At 49.5% G+C, this 13,114-nt stretch overlaps 8 protein-coding genes across 8 annotated transcripts; 7 read left to right on the top strand and 1 right to left on the bottom strand.

Annotated features, from left to right (window-relative positions):
* Positions 1-477: 477 nt before the first annotated feature.
* A1O9_04175 (uncharacterized protein) lies at positions 478-1,434 on the top strand (the record flags this gene model as incomplete). The annotated part of the gene is made up of 1 exon (XM_013406467.1): positions 478-1,434. One exon carries the CDS (start codon positions 478-480, stop codon positions 1,432-1,434), a length of 957 nt encoding a protein of 318 aa, XP_013261921.1.
* Positions 1,435-3,184: 1,750 nt separating this feature from the next.
* Positions 3,185-4,899, top strand: A1O9_04176 (uncharacterized protein; the record flags this gene model as incomplete). Its single annotated transcript, XM_013406468.1, has 2 exons — positions 3,185-4,141; positions 4,210-4,899. 2 exons carry the CDS (start codon positions 3,185-3,187, stop codon positions 4,897-4,899), a joined length of 1,647 nt encoding a protein of 548 aa, XP_013261922.1.
* A 574-nt stretch (positions 4,900-5,473) lies between these two features.
* A1O9_04177 (uncharacterized protein) lies at positions 5,474-6,774 on the top strand (the record flags this gene model as incomplete). Its single annotated transcript, XM_013406469.1, has 2 exons — positions 5,474-5,636; positions 6,491-6,774. 2 exons carry the CDS (start codon positions 5,474-5,476, stop codon positions 6,772-6,774), a joined length of 447 nt encoding a protein of 148 aa, XP_013261923.1.
* Positions 6,775-6,804: 30 nt separating this feature from the next.
* Positions 6,805-7,073, top strand: A1O9_04178 (uncharacterized protein; the record flags this gene model as incomplete). Its single annotated transcript, XM_013406470.1, has 2 exons — positions 6,805-6,888; positions 6,939-7,073. 2 exons carry the CDS (start codon positions 6,805-6,807, stop codon positions 7,071-7,073), a joined length of 219 nt encoding a protein of 72 aa, XP_013261924.1.
* A 600-nt stretch (positions 7,074-7,673) lies between these two features.
* A1O9_04179 (uncharacterized protein) lies at positions 7,674-8,284 on the top strand (the record flags this gene model as incomplete). The annotated part of the gene is made up of 2 exons (XM_013406471.1): positions 7,674-7,863; positions 7,929-8,284. 2 exons carry the CDS (start codon positions 7,674-7,676, stop codon positions 8,282-8,284), a joined length of 546 nt encoding a protein of 181 aa, XP_013261925.1.
* A 344-nt stretch (positions 8,285-8,628) lies between these two features.
* A1O9_04180 (uncharacterized protein) lies at positions 8,629-8,916 on the top strand (the record flags this gene model as incomplete). The annotated part of the gene is made up of 1 exon (XM_013406472.1): positions 8,629-8,916. One exon carries the CDS (start codon positions 8,629-8,631, stop codon positions 8,914-8,916), a length of 288 nt encoding a protein of 95 aa, XP_013261926.1.
* A 100-nt stretch (positions 8,917-9,016) lies between these two features.
* On the bottom strand, positions 9,017-10,021 carry A1O9_04181 (uncharacterized protein; the record flags this gene model as incomplete). Its single annotated transcript, XM_013406473.1, has 1 exon — positions 9,017-10,021. One exon carries the CDS (start codon positions 10,019-10,021, stop codon positions 9,017-9,019), a length of 1,005 nt encoding a protein of 334 aa, XP_013261927.1.
* Positions 10,022-11,190: 1,169 nt separating this feature from the next.
* Positions 11,191-12,725, top strand: A1O9_04182 (uncharacterized protein; the record flags this gene model as incomplete). Its single annotated transcript, XM_013406474.1, has 2 exons — positions 11,191-11,806; positions 12,232-12,725. 2 exons carry the CDS (start codon positions 11,191-11,193, stop codon positions 12,723-12,725), a joined length of 1,110 nt encoding a protein of 369 aa, XP_013261928.1.
* Between the last annotated feature and the right edge of the window lie 389 nt (positions 12,726-13,114).

Raw genomic sequence — 13,114 nt, forward strand, 5'->3', positions numbered from 1 at the left:
CTAGTTGGTGGCAGCGGAGGGCAGTCAGTCACTTGGTGATTGAGTGACCAGGTGATCAAAACGCGGTGTGGCTGTGCAGGCTGGGAACTACGTCATTCCCATGTGATAGCGCCACAGTGCACAGCACACCTGCCCCTCGACTTAACGTCAGCTCATCAGCCTGCATACATACCAGGCGAACATCCGAACAATGCTGCTATTACCTCCATCACTCGCCATTCACCCCAGACTCTCCCAGTGAACTATCATATCATTCAAAAGCGTCGCAGTCGACACAAAGTAAGCGGCGACAAATCGGGCTGCAAATCCCTTTGTGTTCACATGGACTAATATGCCTGTTTGTCCACAGACTTGGACGATTACTTCTTTCTCTCCTTCCCAACGACTCCCAAACTACTTCGTACATATCACACGGCATTCTCCAGTCCCCTGCGGAAGCACGAAGAACCACTGCGAGGCGAGAGGAGCCTCGACAACATGATTGAGAGTATGGTTCCTACAATCCACGCCTGCACCGATGCCAGCCCGGTTGTTGATGTGGTCCTTGTCCACGAGCTAAGTTCACACGAGAATACGGTATGGGAACAGTCGGACATTCCTATCAGATGGCTAAGAGATGCGCTGCCGGCCACTCTGCCCCCTGCAAGACTTCTGTCCTACGGGTACGATGCCGATATATCTCTACACAGGCCTGAGGTTTCGCAGTCGTCTATCGATGCAAACGCACACCAGCTACATGAAATGCTACAATTAAAGAGAGTCAGAGCCGACGAAATGATCCGGCCCATAATATTTATGACCCACAGTCTGGGTGGGGTCGTCGTCAACCAAGCACTAAGAATCGCAAAGCTGAAATCCCGTCGCACAATATTTGACCACTGTCAAGGTGTTGTGTTTCTTGGGAGATCATGTCCTACCACACATCCTCTCATAAGCCCTCCAACTCCATTATGGAAGGCTATCTACAACCTAGGATACCATGCAGGCCTCGTTCTCTGCCAGCTCGGTTGTACAGCTGTGGTCGCAAACTATCAACCAACAGGCCCCAGGCGCGTCGCAGACAATAAAGGCGGATTCAGCCACCTCGACCCATCACCTACGTTCTTCGTCTTCGCGGTGCTCGGGTACTTCCTTTCTTTTATGACAAGCTATAGTACACTGGAGAGAACGCCTTATCAAACATACCTCTTAGTGATCGGCTTCACCCTAGGAGCGGCGATATCAGTGTACATGCTAGTCCAACAAATATCTTCGAACGTGCTTACAGCTGTCATGCCCTTATGCCTGACCTCTGCTCTGATGGGGTGTACTGTCTCAGATTTCATTTCGAGCTTGTCGCATCAAGCTGACGCAGAATCTGCATTAAATCTCATGCAAGCATGGGCTACCAGCGTCAAGGTTCCAAGTGAACAAGTCAATGGAGAGAAGCTGTGACTGATTCAATTTGCTACTTGCCACGTTCGGTGTATTGTTTAGCTGAAAGAGGTCTACGTCTCCCTGGGCGTGATATAAAGAAGGATCTGATCTTTCTAGAAGCCAGCGGCACAAGGTGAGGATCGTGAACTTATAACTGAGGATTCAAGGGTGCTGAATTCTGGAAGGCATCACTTGCTATGATTCAAGCCCGATTGCGATTCTTCCGGTTATTGGTTCTCCAGGGCAGCATTTCATACCTATCGCAGCGAAAACACATGCGGCGGCCACTGGACATGGTAACGTGCCATCGTCCAATGTCTCGGGCATTCGTTTGATTAAAGTTACCGAGGGCAAAATATCACGACTCTACCCATATCAATTCTCTCTATGCATCAGCACGAGGCCAATTACTCGATGTTGCCCAAAATAAGGCCAGACCGAGAAATAAGAGGCAGATGGCCTGCAGGCATAGTTGGCTTGCCAAAAAGGGTAGAGGTAGCGGCGACAGTGGTGAATTGAGCTTCGGGGCTTTCGCGGTCCGTTATCGGGTCGGCCCATCATAACCGAAACCACTTGGACCAGTATCCACACCACAAACCAGTGGCACTTACTCTCCAAGACCCAGTCTGTTATTCCCATCTTTGCCTTTGTTGTTACGACAATAGGGCTATATAGACCAGAGGCAACGCCTTAAATATCGCTGCTGTGAGACGTCCAACTCAACAGGGCCCAAAACAGAGGGGACAAATAATCCTTAGGCCTCTGTGCCACATGACATGGTGGGTCGCTCCTGCATCGACAGCGACTATTACGATTATTTCTATGTCTTGATAGTACTCAACTCTCTCTCTCATACGAGCAACAATGAATACATAAAATGTCATCCTACAGCCATTGCGGCTCGTCATATGACACTTTGCCTCACTCAAAGACCTTAAAGCGTGTTTGTAGTGAAAATTTTAAAGGCTAATTCATATCAATATCCTTAATCTCGATCCCCTCAGCCTTATCCGTTAAGATTCATCCAATTAACCAACCAACTCGAGAATGACATCAAAGCCTCTAATCGAAATTCATTCAATCAAAAGATAAAAGAGGAAAAGATTTAGTTGGTAGTTTTCGAATAGAACAATACATCTGGCTTTCGCTAGGTGGACCGTAGGAGGACCGTAGGAGGACAGCACCCCTATCTTCTTGCAACAAGTGGCCCCATTCTACCTGATCAGTCTGACGTACCTAGTCCCAGTTCGCATAGCGGAGGGACTATCGTCACAGGTTAAAACTCACAAGATCCAAGCTAATTATAGGACACGTCGTGACGTAGAACATGCTTAGACACGAATAAAAAATAAATGAGGATGTGTGGTAGACAGAGGCAATCGGAGTTAAGGAGTGGAGCCACCCCATATATATGGGGCATATGTCAACCCAAGCTCGCAATGAAGGGGACCTTTGGGCGACCAAGAATAGCCGTAATTAACTACACATACTATTTGGACACTTCGAGTATAGAATGCCATCCCCACCGCAGGCGCAGTCGTACGGAGCAAATTGTTGGTTGCGTGTGCCGCGCTCCGCGGCTCTGGTAGTCCGCGGGCCACCAAATCCGCGGGCCTAGCAGTTTCAATATATTCCAAGTAGAACGCCACGACTTGTTCGGGATGCTGCAGCCGTCGCCTATAGTTATACTACCACTATATCCTTGTCCTTTTCGAGCACTACTGCAACCATCCGGTTGTCCCCACACCAGGGCTAATTACCAATCCCAATGGCCCCGACTTACCTACTCTCTTTTCTATTTGGACTTGCTGCAACATCAGCCATCCAAAGACGACAGGATGCTACTCACCTGGGCGCACCTCTCTGCGCTGCCAACTCCCGCAAGATAATGAGCAACAGCAGCGATCCTAATCTTTGGCCATGGCAGGAATACCAATCGTCCGATGCACAGCCTCCACAGCTGTTGACCAATAGCACTGGAGAACCCTTATTTGATGGCTTCCTCGTGATGGCTACCATGTCCAGCACTCGACCTCCTGCTGTAAGGCAACAGTCACCTCTTATAATGAGCGACACCGGAGAATTAGTCTGGAGTGGACCCATTCAGCTCACCTCTGACTTTCGTGTGCAGTCTTTCGATGGGTCTCCTGTGCTGACCTACTTCACTGGGGAGGGCACCACGGGTGCGGAAGGTGTTGTGGGCCATGGGTACGGAGGCTTCACTCTCCTTGATACCAGGTACAATGAGATTGCCAGAGTATGCCCGATCTTCGATGGTTTCACGATGGAGCCAGGTGTTTCGGCGATCTGTCATGCCGACCCGCACGAATCATTCATCACACACAGAAACACAATGCTGCTCACGGCATACAACGCCACACAAGCAGACTTGACGAGTTTGGGTGGCCCTCACGACGGATGGGTTTCAGATTCGCTCGTTGCTGAAGTTAACATCAACACTGGAGAAGTGCTTTTCACATGGAGCCCACTAGCCCACGTGCCATTGAACAGGACTCATCTACCTCTCGGAAACTTCGGACAGAATCAGAGTACGCCGTTCGACTTCTTCCACGTCAACTCGATCCAGCTCGTTGGAGAAAACTATCTGATCAATGCTCGCAACTATTGGTCCACATATCTCGTCAGCCCGGAAGGTGAAATTATATGGGAAATCAACGGGGGAGATGGTGGAGATTTTGGAGCCTTGCCAGAAGGAGGATCATTTGTAAGTCAGATTCAAGCAGACCTCATCAGAATATCGATTAGTGTTCCAGATCTAATATCGCACGTTAGGCCTGGGAACATGACGCACAAGTGCGCGAAATCGACTCGTCTCACGCCGTGTTCTCCTGTTTCGCGAACAATAATTTCCTGCCGACCCGTCCTGACTCCCAACCAAGTTTTGCGGTAGCGTTGAGTTTAAGCCTGCCACCTGATCCGCTGTCACCACCAGTGCTACTGAGCAATATGAGCAATCCAGGACATCGCCTCGACGCATGGTCTCAAGGGGCCTTCTCGCAGCTACCAAACGGTAATAACCTCGTGGCCTATGGCTCGGAACCTGTCGTCATGGAATATGGGCCGCTGGACAGCACCAACCCCGAGGGGCACGTACACTGGACGGGCACTTTTGGGTACCCCGGACTGGTCTCGAGCTATCGTGTTTTCAAACAGCAGTGGCATGCCACACCAGCGACCCAGCCCAGTCTGGTCGTTCTCAGGGCTTCATCTGAAGTCGACCTTCCTTGTGCTATCAACTCAACCCACATAGGCTACGTCAGTTGGAATGGCGCTACTGATGTGACTGACTGGGTCGTGTACGCAGGTGCGACAGAGAACTCGTTGGAGATGGTGGGTCATGCTAAGAAAGCAGGCTTCGAAACGCAGTTCGCCGTTCCGAGCGATGCTGCCTTCATCCAGGTTGGCGCTGTTGAAAAAAAGGGCAAAGAAGTAATTCGAAGATCAGAGGTTGTGGCGGTGTAAGCCTAAATTGATTTGGTTGTGTTAGAGGATAGTACCTCCTGTATTAATTAATATCTCTTCCTTCATCATTCTAGTAAGAGAAGAAATATTTGCAGCGTGCCAAAAGACGTGTGAAATTAAAATCAAGTTCGGGGCTTAAGAGGTCTCCAGAATCGGTGTATCAAATAGATCGCCACGCCTTAAGCCAACTCTTAGGTTAGATTTCCACTTTCAGTGCATGCCACATCAGTCGTAAGATCGGAGATTTATGTCATGCTTTCAACGAGCTGAAAATTGCGACGCTAAAATCAAAGGAATGATGCTGCCTTACCGACAAATGCACCGCCTTGTCTAGCCGTGGTTTGCCCGCTTAGCCTTGAGGACGTGGATCCTGGAGCTTATTTTCCGCCGAAGACAAGGCTGTCATATTGCGACTGTGACATTATGCAAGACTTGTCTGTATATCTAGAAGACTTTGGATGGCTGTTTTGCATACTACCAAGAACACACATTCAAGTTCGTCCAAGCAGCACCGATTTTCCGCACACTTCATACAACTTGAAGTGTTCATCCTTACTACATCTTTCAGCAAACCATGCCGACGAGAAACATTCTACTCAAAGTCACAATCAGCGTCCTAAGCCTAGCAAATACTGCATTTGCAGATCCAATGGCTAGTGCTGCAGAAGCCGAAGGCTCCATTATCGATCAAACGCTGACTGCTCTTGGCTGCGAGCAAGCCCTTAGAAATTTAAAAGGTATTACCTATAATGCTCCTAAGGATGTTTGTTTCCTGGAAGCATGTTGGATCAGTAGCTGAAGATCTTCAGTAATTTTCGTTCAAGAAGCTTGATGCAGAGCTATAGCATGGACAGAGCCGACACAGCCCTTGCGATAACAGGGAGTCAAAATGTGACGAGCTAGTGCAATGTGTTGACCGGGAGTTTATACCCTCTGGTCAGCGGCTCCTTCTATTGAGACTCGTGCATTTCTAAGGTCGTTAGATTGTTGGATTTGGGCTTCGCCCAGACTTGATCGCATGAGTTTCTCTCTGGCTACTAAAGAGGGAGATGACGGGTTTTCCTGCTACGTGGAAGGCAACAATCAGATCTGGCTTCCACCTGACATTACGTCAGGGTACAATGACCGTAAGTTCCACAACAGCTGGTCCGAGGAGAGGCTTACCAGTATTAGCTGCATTATCCGAGTACTTTGCGTCATGGGACCATGATGTCGCCAAAATTACTCATTCAGGTGTATGAAACCTCACTACAACTGGTGTATACTCAGCCTTGCAGACAAAATCACATAACGGGACAAAGAAGTCTTCAACAAATGTTTCGGGAGTTTCAATGCCATCTGGAACGTCCTTGACTTTAAGTCCTAGTCCATTACTTAATGACAAGCAGTGTACGACCCATCGCTCAACCTCACCGTGGTTGTCGACCCTACGACCAGCTTTCCACACATCGTTCGTACCATTAAAGAACACCCAGACTTGGTGAATGTACAAATGACCTAGTTTCCATCGACTACGCGAAGGAAACTGAGACCGTGCTGTACTTCCCTAGTCATATCCAGACTGTGTACAATGCTTATTCCACTAACTTAGACGCAACATTAGAAGATTTTCATGTCGAATCTATCGTGATCAACCCAGCATTCCCCGAGAACCTTTTTGACGGCATACCTGATGACCAGAGCTTCATTTCAAAGGCGGCACCACACGAGGTTACAGGCATTAGTCACGCGCGGTTGACAGAGTTCAATAGCAATATGGTGAACAGCGGTATACCTAATACCACTGTTGACGACCTCAAGGCAGATACACCGGTCATGGGGCTTCCGCAGGTCCACTGGCTTATTGTGGATGATTCCTTCCTTGGAGCCAAGTGAATGATCATTGAATTTGAGCACGAAGTCATCATGTGCGACGCAGCACCTCAGTGGAGCTTAAACGCCATTCAGAGGGTCAAGAAGAATATTGGCAAGCCGATACCCTATGTCTTTGTCTGTACTTGCTCAACCTTTTCATCTTCTCCGCTGACTCTATTGCACAGCCAACACATCACCACCGGGATCACAGCGGAGGTGTTCCGGATTATGTGGCTGCAGGTGCCAAACTAACTGTCCCCGAGATGAGCAGAGACTACTGGGCGAATATCCGTGATGCGGAGATCATCACATTCAAGTAAGCAAAAGTTCAATACCGAAAGCACATCAAGCCAGAGCTGAATGTCAAAGTAATACGCACCCGTACATCCATTGTGATTCACAATCCAAGCTTGGTTCATTTATAATGATGCAGTTTCGATGCGCCAGTGGCTGGACCAGATACAAAGGAGACGGCCTCGGCAGAAATGCTACTTAAGTATTGCGGCCCGTAGTGGTCCTGTTCAAAATCATGTTGCTGACAGCTCCTCAGTGCTTTCCCAACTCACGGACAGGTGAAGCGACTGACAGATTTCATCGCAGAGGCAGGTTATGCCAATCCCAATCTCACGACAACAGATTGGAGGAAAGGAGCAGCAATTTGCCAATGAAATGTTGGCCCCTAATCTAGCGGGAAGGCTCAAGCTGGCTGGAGTGATGTGCAAATTGCTTTTCTAGCTGTATTATCCGGGCAAATCAAACTCACAGAGAAGTAATGAAAGATTAGAATGCATTTCTAGGACGGTGTATAATTAGCAGAGATAGATTGCTCGGTAGAGCCTCGATATTTGAATAGCTTAATTGACTCCACTCCAGCTCCGGAGAAGGATACCAGACTGCAAGGAAAGGTTTACCTCCATGTTATGAGTTTGCTACTAGCGATCGACCCGTTACTTTTCGCACTAGTTCCAGTGATTGGAATTGTGTATTCTTGGTTGACAGCATGCTACGTCGACAAATCTACTCTCGGATCCGCCGCCATTTTAGGTGTCTTCGAGGACAGGGGCATCACAAAAGGAGAGTACAACCATTTGGAAACTTTCTTCCGCGTGGGTAAGAGATTGTAACTTGGCTTGCGGAGTGTGCTTCCCTGTCTTGTGCATTCTAACATCTTCCAGGCTTCCTTGTTGCTCAATGGCCGGGGTACTACACGATGCAGAAGCTCTCGTTGGGTAAGCTTGTTGCCGTTCTCGTCTCTTCATGGGGATTGATTGTGCTTCTGCACTGTGTGGCTACCAGATACGCCGGTGTCCTGGTCGTTCGGATTGCACTTGGTGCGGCCCAGTCGGTAGTAGTGCGTGCTATGGAGAGGACTATGGGGATGTTCTTCGTTCGGAAGGAGCATAATTTCTTCATCCAGTTCTCTGGATCACTTCTGCGGCCTGGAAAAGCTACAGTTGTGGCAGCTTTCGTTTCTCATGGCTTGCTTTGGAGCAACGGCCTTGACGAACACTCAGCAGAATCTCATCTCTAAATCCTTGGGAATTACAAAGCTTGGCTCAGCTTTGGTGGCAGGTGCGGGCGGTGATTTCACTGTCCTGGCGTAAGTTTTTGTCACATACGTTCTTCGAAAACGGCTTTCTAACCCGGCGCTCCATGTATTGATATATTGCCTCCCTGCAGGATTTGGATGATGGCTCTTGACTGGTCTCAAAAGCATGCAATGCTGGCGTACTTAATCTTGGCTGACCGTACCTATGGCCTCGCATCTATCATCGCACTAGGCTGGACAACATCATCTACTGTAGGATAGACCAAGAAATTGACATGCAAAGTCATGTCCATGGTCTGGTACAGCGCTGGTAATCTCCCTCAGATATGGGTTCCATGAGACGTCCCGAGGTATTATGGCGCTTGGGCCAGCCAGATCATCATCAGCTGGGTTGGCACCCCCGCGATGCTTTTGGCTATACATTTCATTCTGAATCGCAGAAATGTAGAAACACAGAGGGAAGCGCCTGGATCGCTAGTCTCGGTGACAACGAGAATGAGGAGGATGAAGTCGAGCAGTTGGATGAGAATGGTAATCTCGAAAAGCGAAAGGTCGACCTTGCGATCTTGGACTTAACGGACCTGGAGAACAAATGCTTCATACACCCGATATGAGGTCATTCCTTCGCAGAGTTATCAGTCTCCCCTATCGCGTGGGACTGCTATTTCATATCACAGCACATCAACTCGCGCCACCGATTGTCTTTGCTGACCTTCATTTTTTGCCATTCTCGTTGCGCCGCTCCCATGCTATCTCCTCAGGAATACCAGCAGCAATCATCTTAGAAGTCAACCAGCCTGGCAGAACCTTGACAGCCGCTATTAGCAGCTCATGCGCCCAGTAAGGAACCACCACCAGCCTTCCACATCCAACTTTATTCAACGCTGCACGAGCAAACACCTGACTTGTGGGAACCGTTATGTTGTCGAACTCTCGACCCCGATTTATAGCCGACCGGACCCTAGCCAGCATGATAGCCATGACCTCGATATCTAGCCCCTCGGCCTCCATCTCCCGGGCGAGGCCCTCGCTCCAGGCCTGATTGAATGCCTTTGAGCCGGAGTATAGTGCTAGATACGGTGGAGGGAACACGCTTGCAAAGGAGCACAGGTTTAGAATCAGAGCTGGCTGGTTTTTAGACAGCAGAGGGAGGAGGGCATGCGTGAAAACGGCCGGGAAAGTGGCGTTGATATCGATATGGGCGATCACTGACTTAGCAGGTCGCTCGCCCATGGGCTCGAACATATAAAACGGACCTGCAACTCCTCCAACATTGTTCACTAGTACCGTCAATCGGGCGTTGGATTCCTCGAACTCGGAAACGAAATCGGTCATAGGGGCGTTCCAGCTGTCCCGATCTGATGCATCTATGATCAGGAGATGGAAAGAACGTGACGGGTACTGCGCCTGTAGTGTATCTCGAAGCTTTTGCAGCTTGTCCTTGTTTCGCCCATGCAGAACCACATTGAAGCCACGCGATGCGAGTTCTTCGGCGAAACAGTATCCGATCCCATCGCTCGCACCTGTCACACATGCCCAGGAACCGGTATTATCCTTGCTGTCAATGCCATGTTTGCCGTTATGAAGGTAACGTCCGAGTGTCGAGGTGTGAAGGACGTGCAGACGAATGAAATTTACCAGCCATATCGACGTCGCGGTTGTGGCAAATATCGCTAAGCTTCGTAGGACCTCGAAGAGAGAGGTCGACCACTGGGCCATGATTATCAAACTGCGGCCTTGGTGGGTCGGTGGTTGGACCGATTACAGGATGTCTAAAGCAGAACTCACACCGAAGGGGATGGCTAATTATGTAAGCGTGGGGAGTGAAATCTCCCCATAAACCAGCCAGACAGGCCGGCCGTGTGGGTAGGAAGCTATGGGTTTATATGCCTATGAAATCCTTTGGACTCGTCCGCGGCCTCAAAATCCGGTCCACCACATCAGCTTCGCTTCTTACCGCCGTACTCGGTACGGTTGTGGATTTGAATGGATAAAGCAAGCCTTCCCAATCCAGGATCATCTTTGACGCAGGGAGGTGGCCTTACTGTAAGCGGCTCCACGGTCGGCAAAGCGAACACCATAAGAGACTAGAATAGGCGGCTATGCTTGATCCAGCGACTTACACGAAGACCGCAGTGCTGTCACTGCGTATTCGCTAAGGTCTAGCAACTCATATATACCTCAGACAAGGTGGTTGTTAGGAAGTTTAATTGCTAGCATGAAAGGTTGCCGTGTGATGCCATGGCCGTCCTGAAGCAGGTGAGCAAGGCCTTGGCGCCAAGGATAACCAACTTAACTGAGACTCCACAAGTGGGTGGCAAGCACCCGCAAGGCTCTGGATTTCTGCTTTGTCATCGCCCCCTGCAACTACTGTAGTGCCGGGGCGATTCATTAACAATAATACTTCGTACCTCGTACATTTGACGGTCGGGTTTCAAGGCCTCCTTAGCCAGTAGCGGGGAGTGTATCACAAGGCAATACCGTCAGCCTTATTGTTGGACCTTAGGTACTCGAAATCTACGCCAGATAAGCCGATTAAGGTGGTCGCAGTGGTGCTTGGGTTGAAACCAAACATGGTCTCGATATTTCTTTCAAATCTAAGATGGTGAATACGGGACACCCCAGCAGAGGCTGCGACCAATGTAAAGCGAGGCACACGAAGGTACTTAGCGGTGATCCAAATGACTAGTTTCTTGCTGACGCATCCCTGAACAAAGTGTGATGAAAAACGTCCAGTGAGCGTTGCTTCCTCTTGGCCTCTTTGTCCCAACAACTGACATTTTCAACAGCGATGTTCGCGTTGCAAAAAGGCGGGTCGAGAATGCACGGGGTACAAGAGCGACTTCGATATCAAGCTCCGTGATGAGACCAGCCGCGTATCTTGTCGCATGCGTGCTCGCGAAGACTCCTCTCGGAGCCTCCGAGTAGCTTTGCCAGTTCCCTATGAACAACAAGGAGTTGGGCTATTCGTTGAGAACTTTGTGCTTGATGTCCCTGGACCACAGTCTCCCAAAGGCTTCCTTGCCAGCCTGTTGCCATTGCTACGAACCGCGAAATCGGATTCTCTGATTTCAGGTACCGTTGATGCAGTGGGATTATGCTTCCTCGCAAGGACGGCGACCAACCAATGGATAGCTTCACAAGCGGCACGCAGTTATGTTCGATCTTTGAATCTTTTGCAGAAAGCCCTCCGCCATGATACCGATTGCATTTCTACTGAGACAATGATCTCGATATGTTTGATGGGATTGTACGAGGTAAGCGGGTTCACGACGGCGATTTGGTCTTGCATATTTGACTCTAGGCTAAATATAAGGCTTCAGATTATCATGCCTCCGGAGCAGACCGTTCACCCCTGGCTTGCTCATCTTCAGGGCCTGACTGCAATCATAAAAGCACGCAACCAAAGGACACGTATCTCCTCTGGCGGCATTGGCTTTTATGATACTCCAAAGCATCCTTCAGAAAAATCAGCTTTGGCTGTAGATTATGACGCCCCAGTCAGTGAGTCGGGTATCGACAGATCAGATCTTACCACAAGAATTTTCAACGGTAAAGGTATCCCAGGGGATGTACCCTACCGTGATCAGGGCACAAGTTGCCAAGCAGTGGTCACCACACTTGACGACATGATCCTTCGAACACTGCCTATTTTTCAGATAGCGCCATCCTTGTTAGAAAGTTCGGACCCAAGCTCACGCGCAAACGTCGAACACCTTCTCGCCGCAGCACGTTCACAACTGCCAAGTTTCAGAGAATGGCCATCGACAATGCCAGATTCCTGGCAACCAAAAACAATCGATGCCAAGAATATCGATTCATTTGAAGTTTCCCACCTTGACATCTTTCCTGGCAGGGTTGATGTCTATCCTAGCTGTTAGTACTGGCTCGCATGTCTCAACGTAGAACTTGGCTGACCACGGTAACAGTGTTTATAGCCGCAGTTTGGAACACATATCGCACAACACTGTTGCGGTTATATGACGTGATCGCACAATGTTTCCAATACCTGGACACTGATGCCAACCCATTTCTAGAAACGGAAGAACTGCAAGCGCTCCAGACATATGCCAAGGAGACAGGCGAAGGAATCTGCTCTTCAGTAGCCTACCACATCAATAACGAGTGGGTAAGCCGTCTGGCCGCCACAGCTAGCCTCCCTGGTAATCAGAGTCGATCCCCGAAAGCTGTGGGCGGTCTGTTCCTGATCTGGCCGCTCTATGGGGGGAGCGTCCTGTCCATTGTACCAAAAGTTCATCGTGCCTGGATGAGGCGGAAACTTCGTATGATTGGCATTTCAATGGCGTTGTCACAGGCAACTGTGCTCGCCGACACAGTCGACTTGGGGAGGAAGACGGATCCTTGGAAACCGCTTATCATCAGTCAGGGCAACAAGTTTCTGTGGAGCGTAGGCATGTTCTAGGCACCACTGCCAACGAGAGGCATCATCGAAACATGATCGATCATAGCATGTTTAGCCTCGTGAGAAGTTGAGCCCCGGATGCACCTCTAATCGTTGCGCCATTCGTGGGCACAATGGCGATGGATCCTGTAGACGGATATGGGTCTGCAAAAACAAACAAGAATCCCCTTCCTGAGGAGCTACAACCTCATCAAAGATCCTGCCCCTTATTATTCATCCCTCATCTCCGCAATGTACACTTCGACACCTTTCACACCTGCGCTGTGCCTACTCGTAGCCTCAAACTTGGCGTCAGAGGTTCGCGTGACTGACACTGGGAAATCTTGGCCGGCACACTCCCGCACTCTCCGCCACTCACCACGAAGTTAATGTTGACGGTGACGTAAGGT

The sequence above is a fragment of the Exophiala aquamarina genome (assembly GCF_000709125.1).
Source record: "Exophiala aquamarina CBS 119918 chromosome Unknown aczIA-supercont1.3, whole genome shotgun sequence".
Classification (NCBI taxonomy): Eukaryota; Fungi; Ascomycota; class Eurotiomycetes; order Chaetothyriales; family Herpotrichiellaceae; genus Exophiala; species Exophiala aquamarina.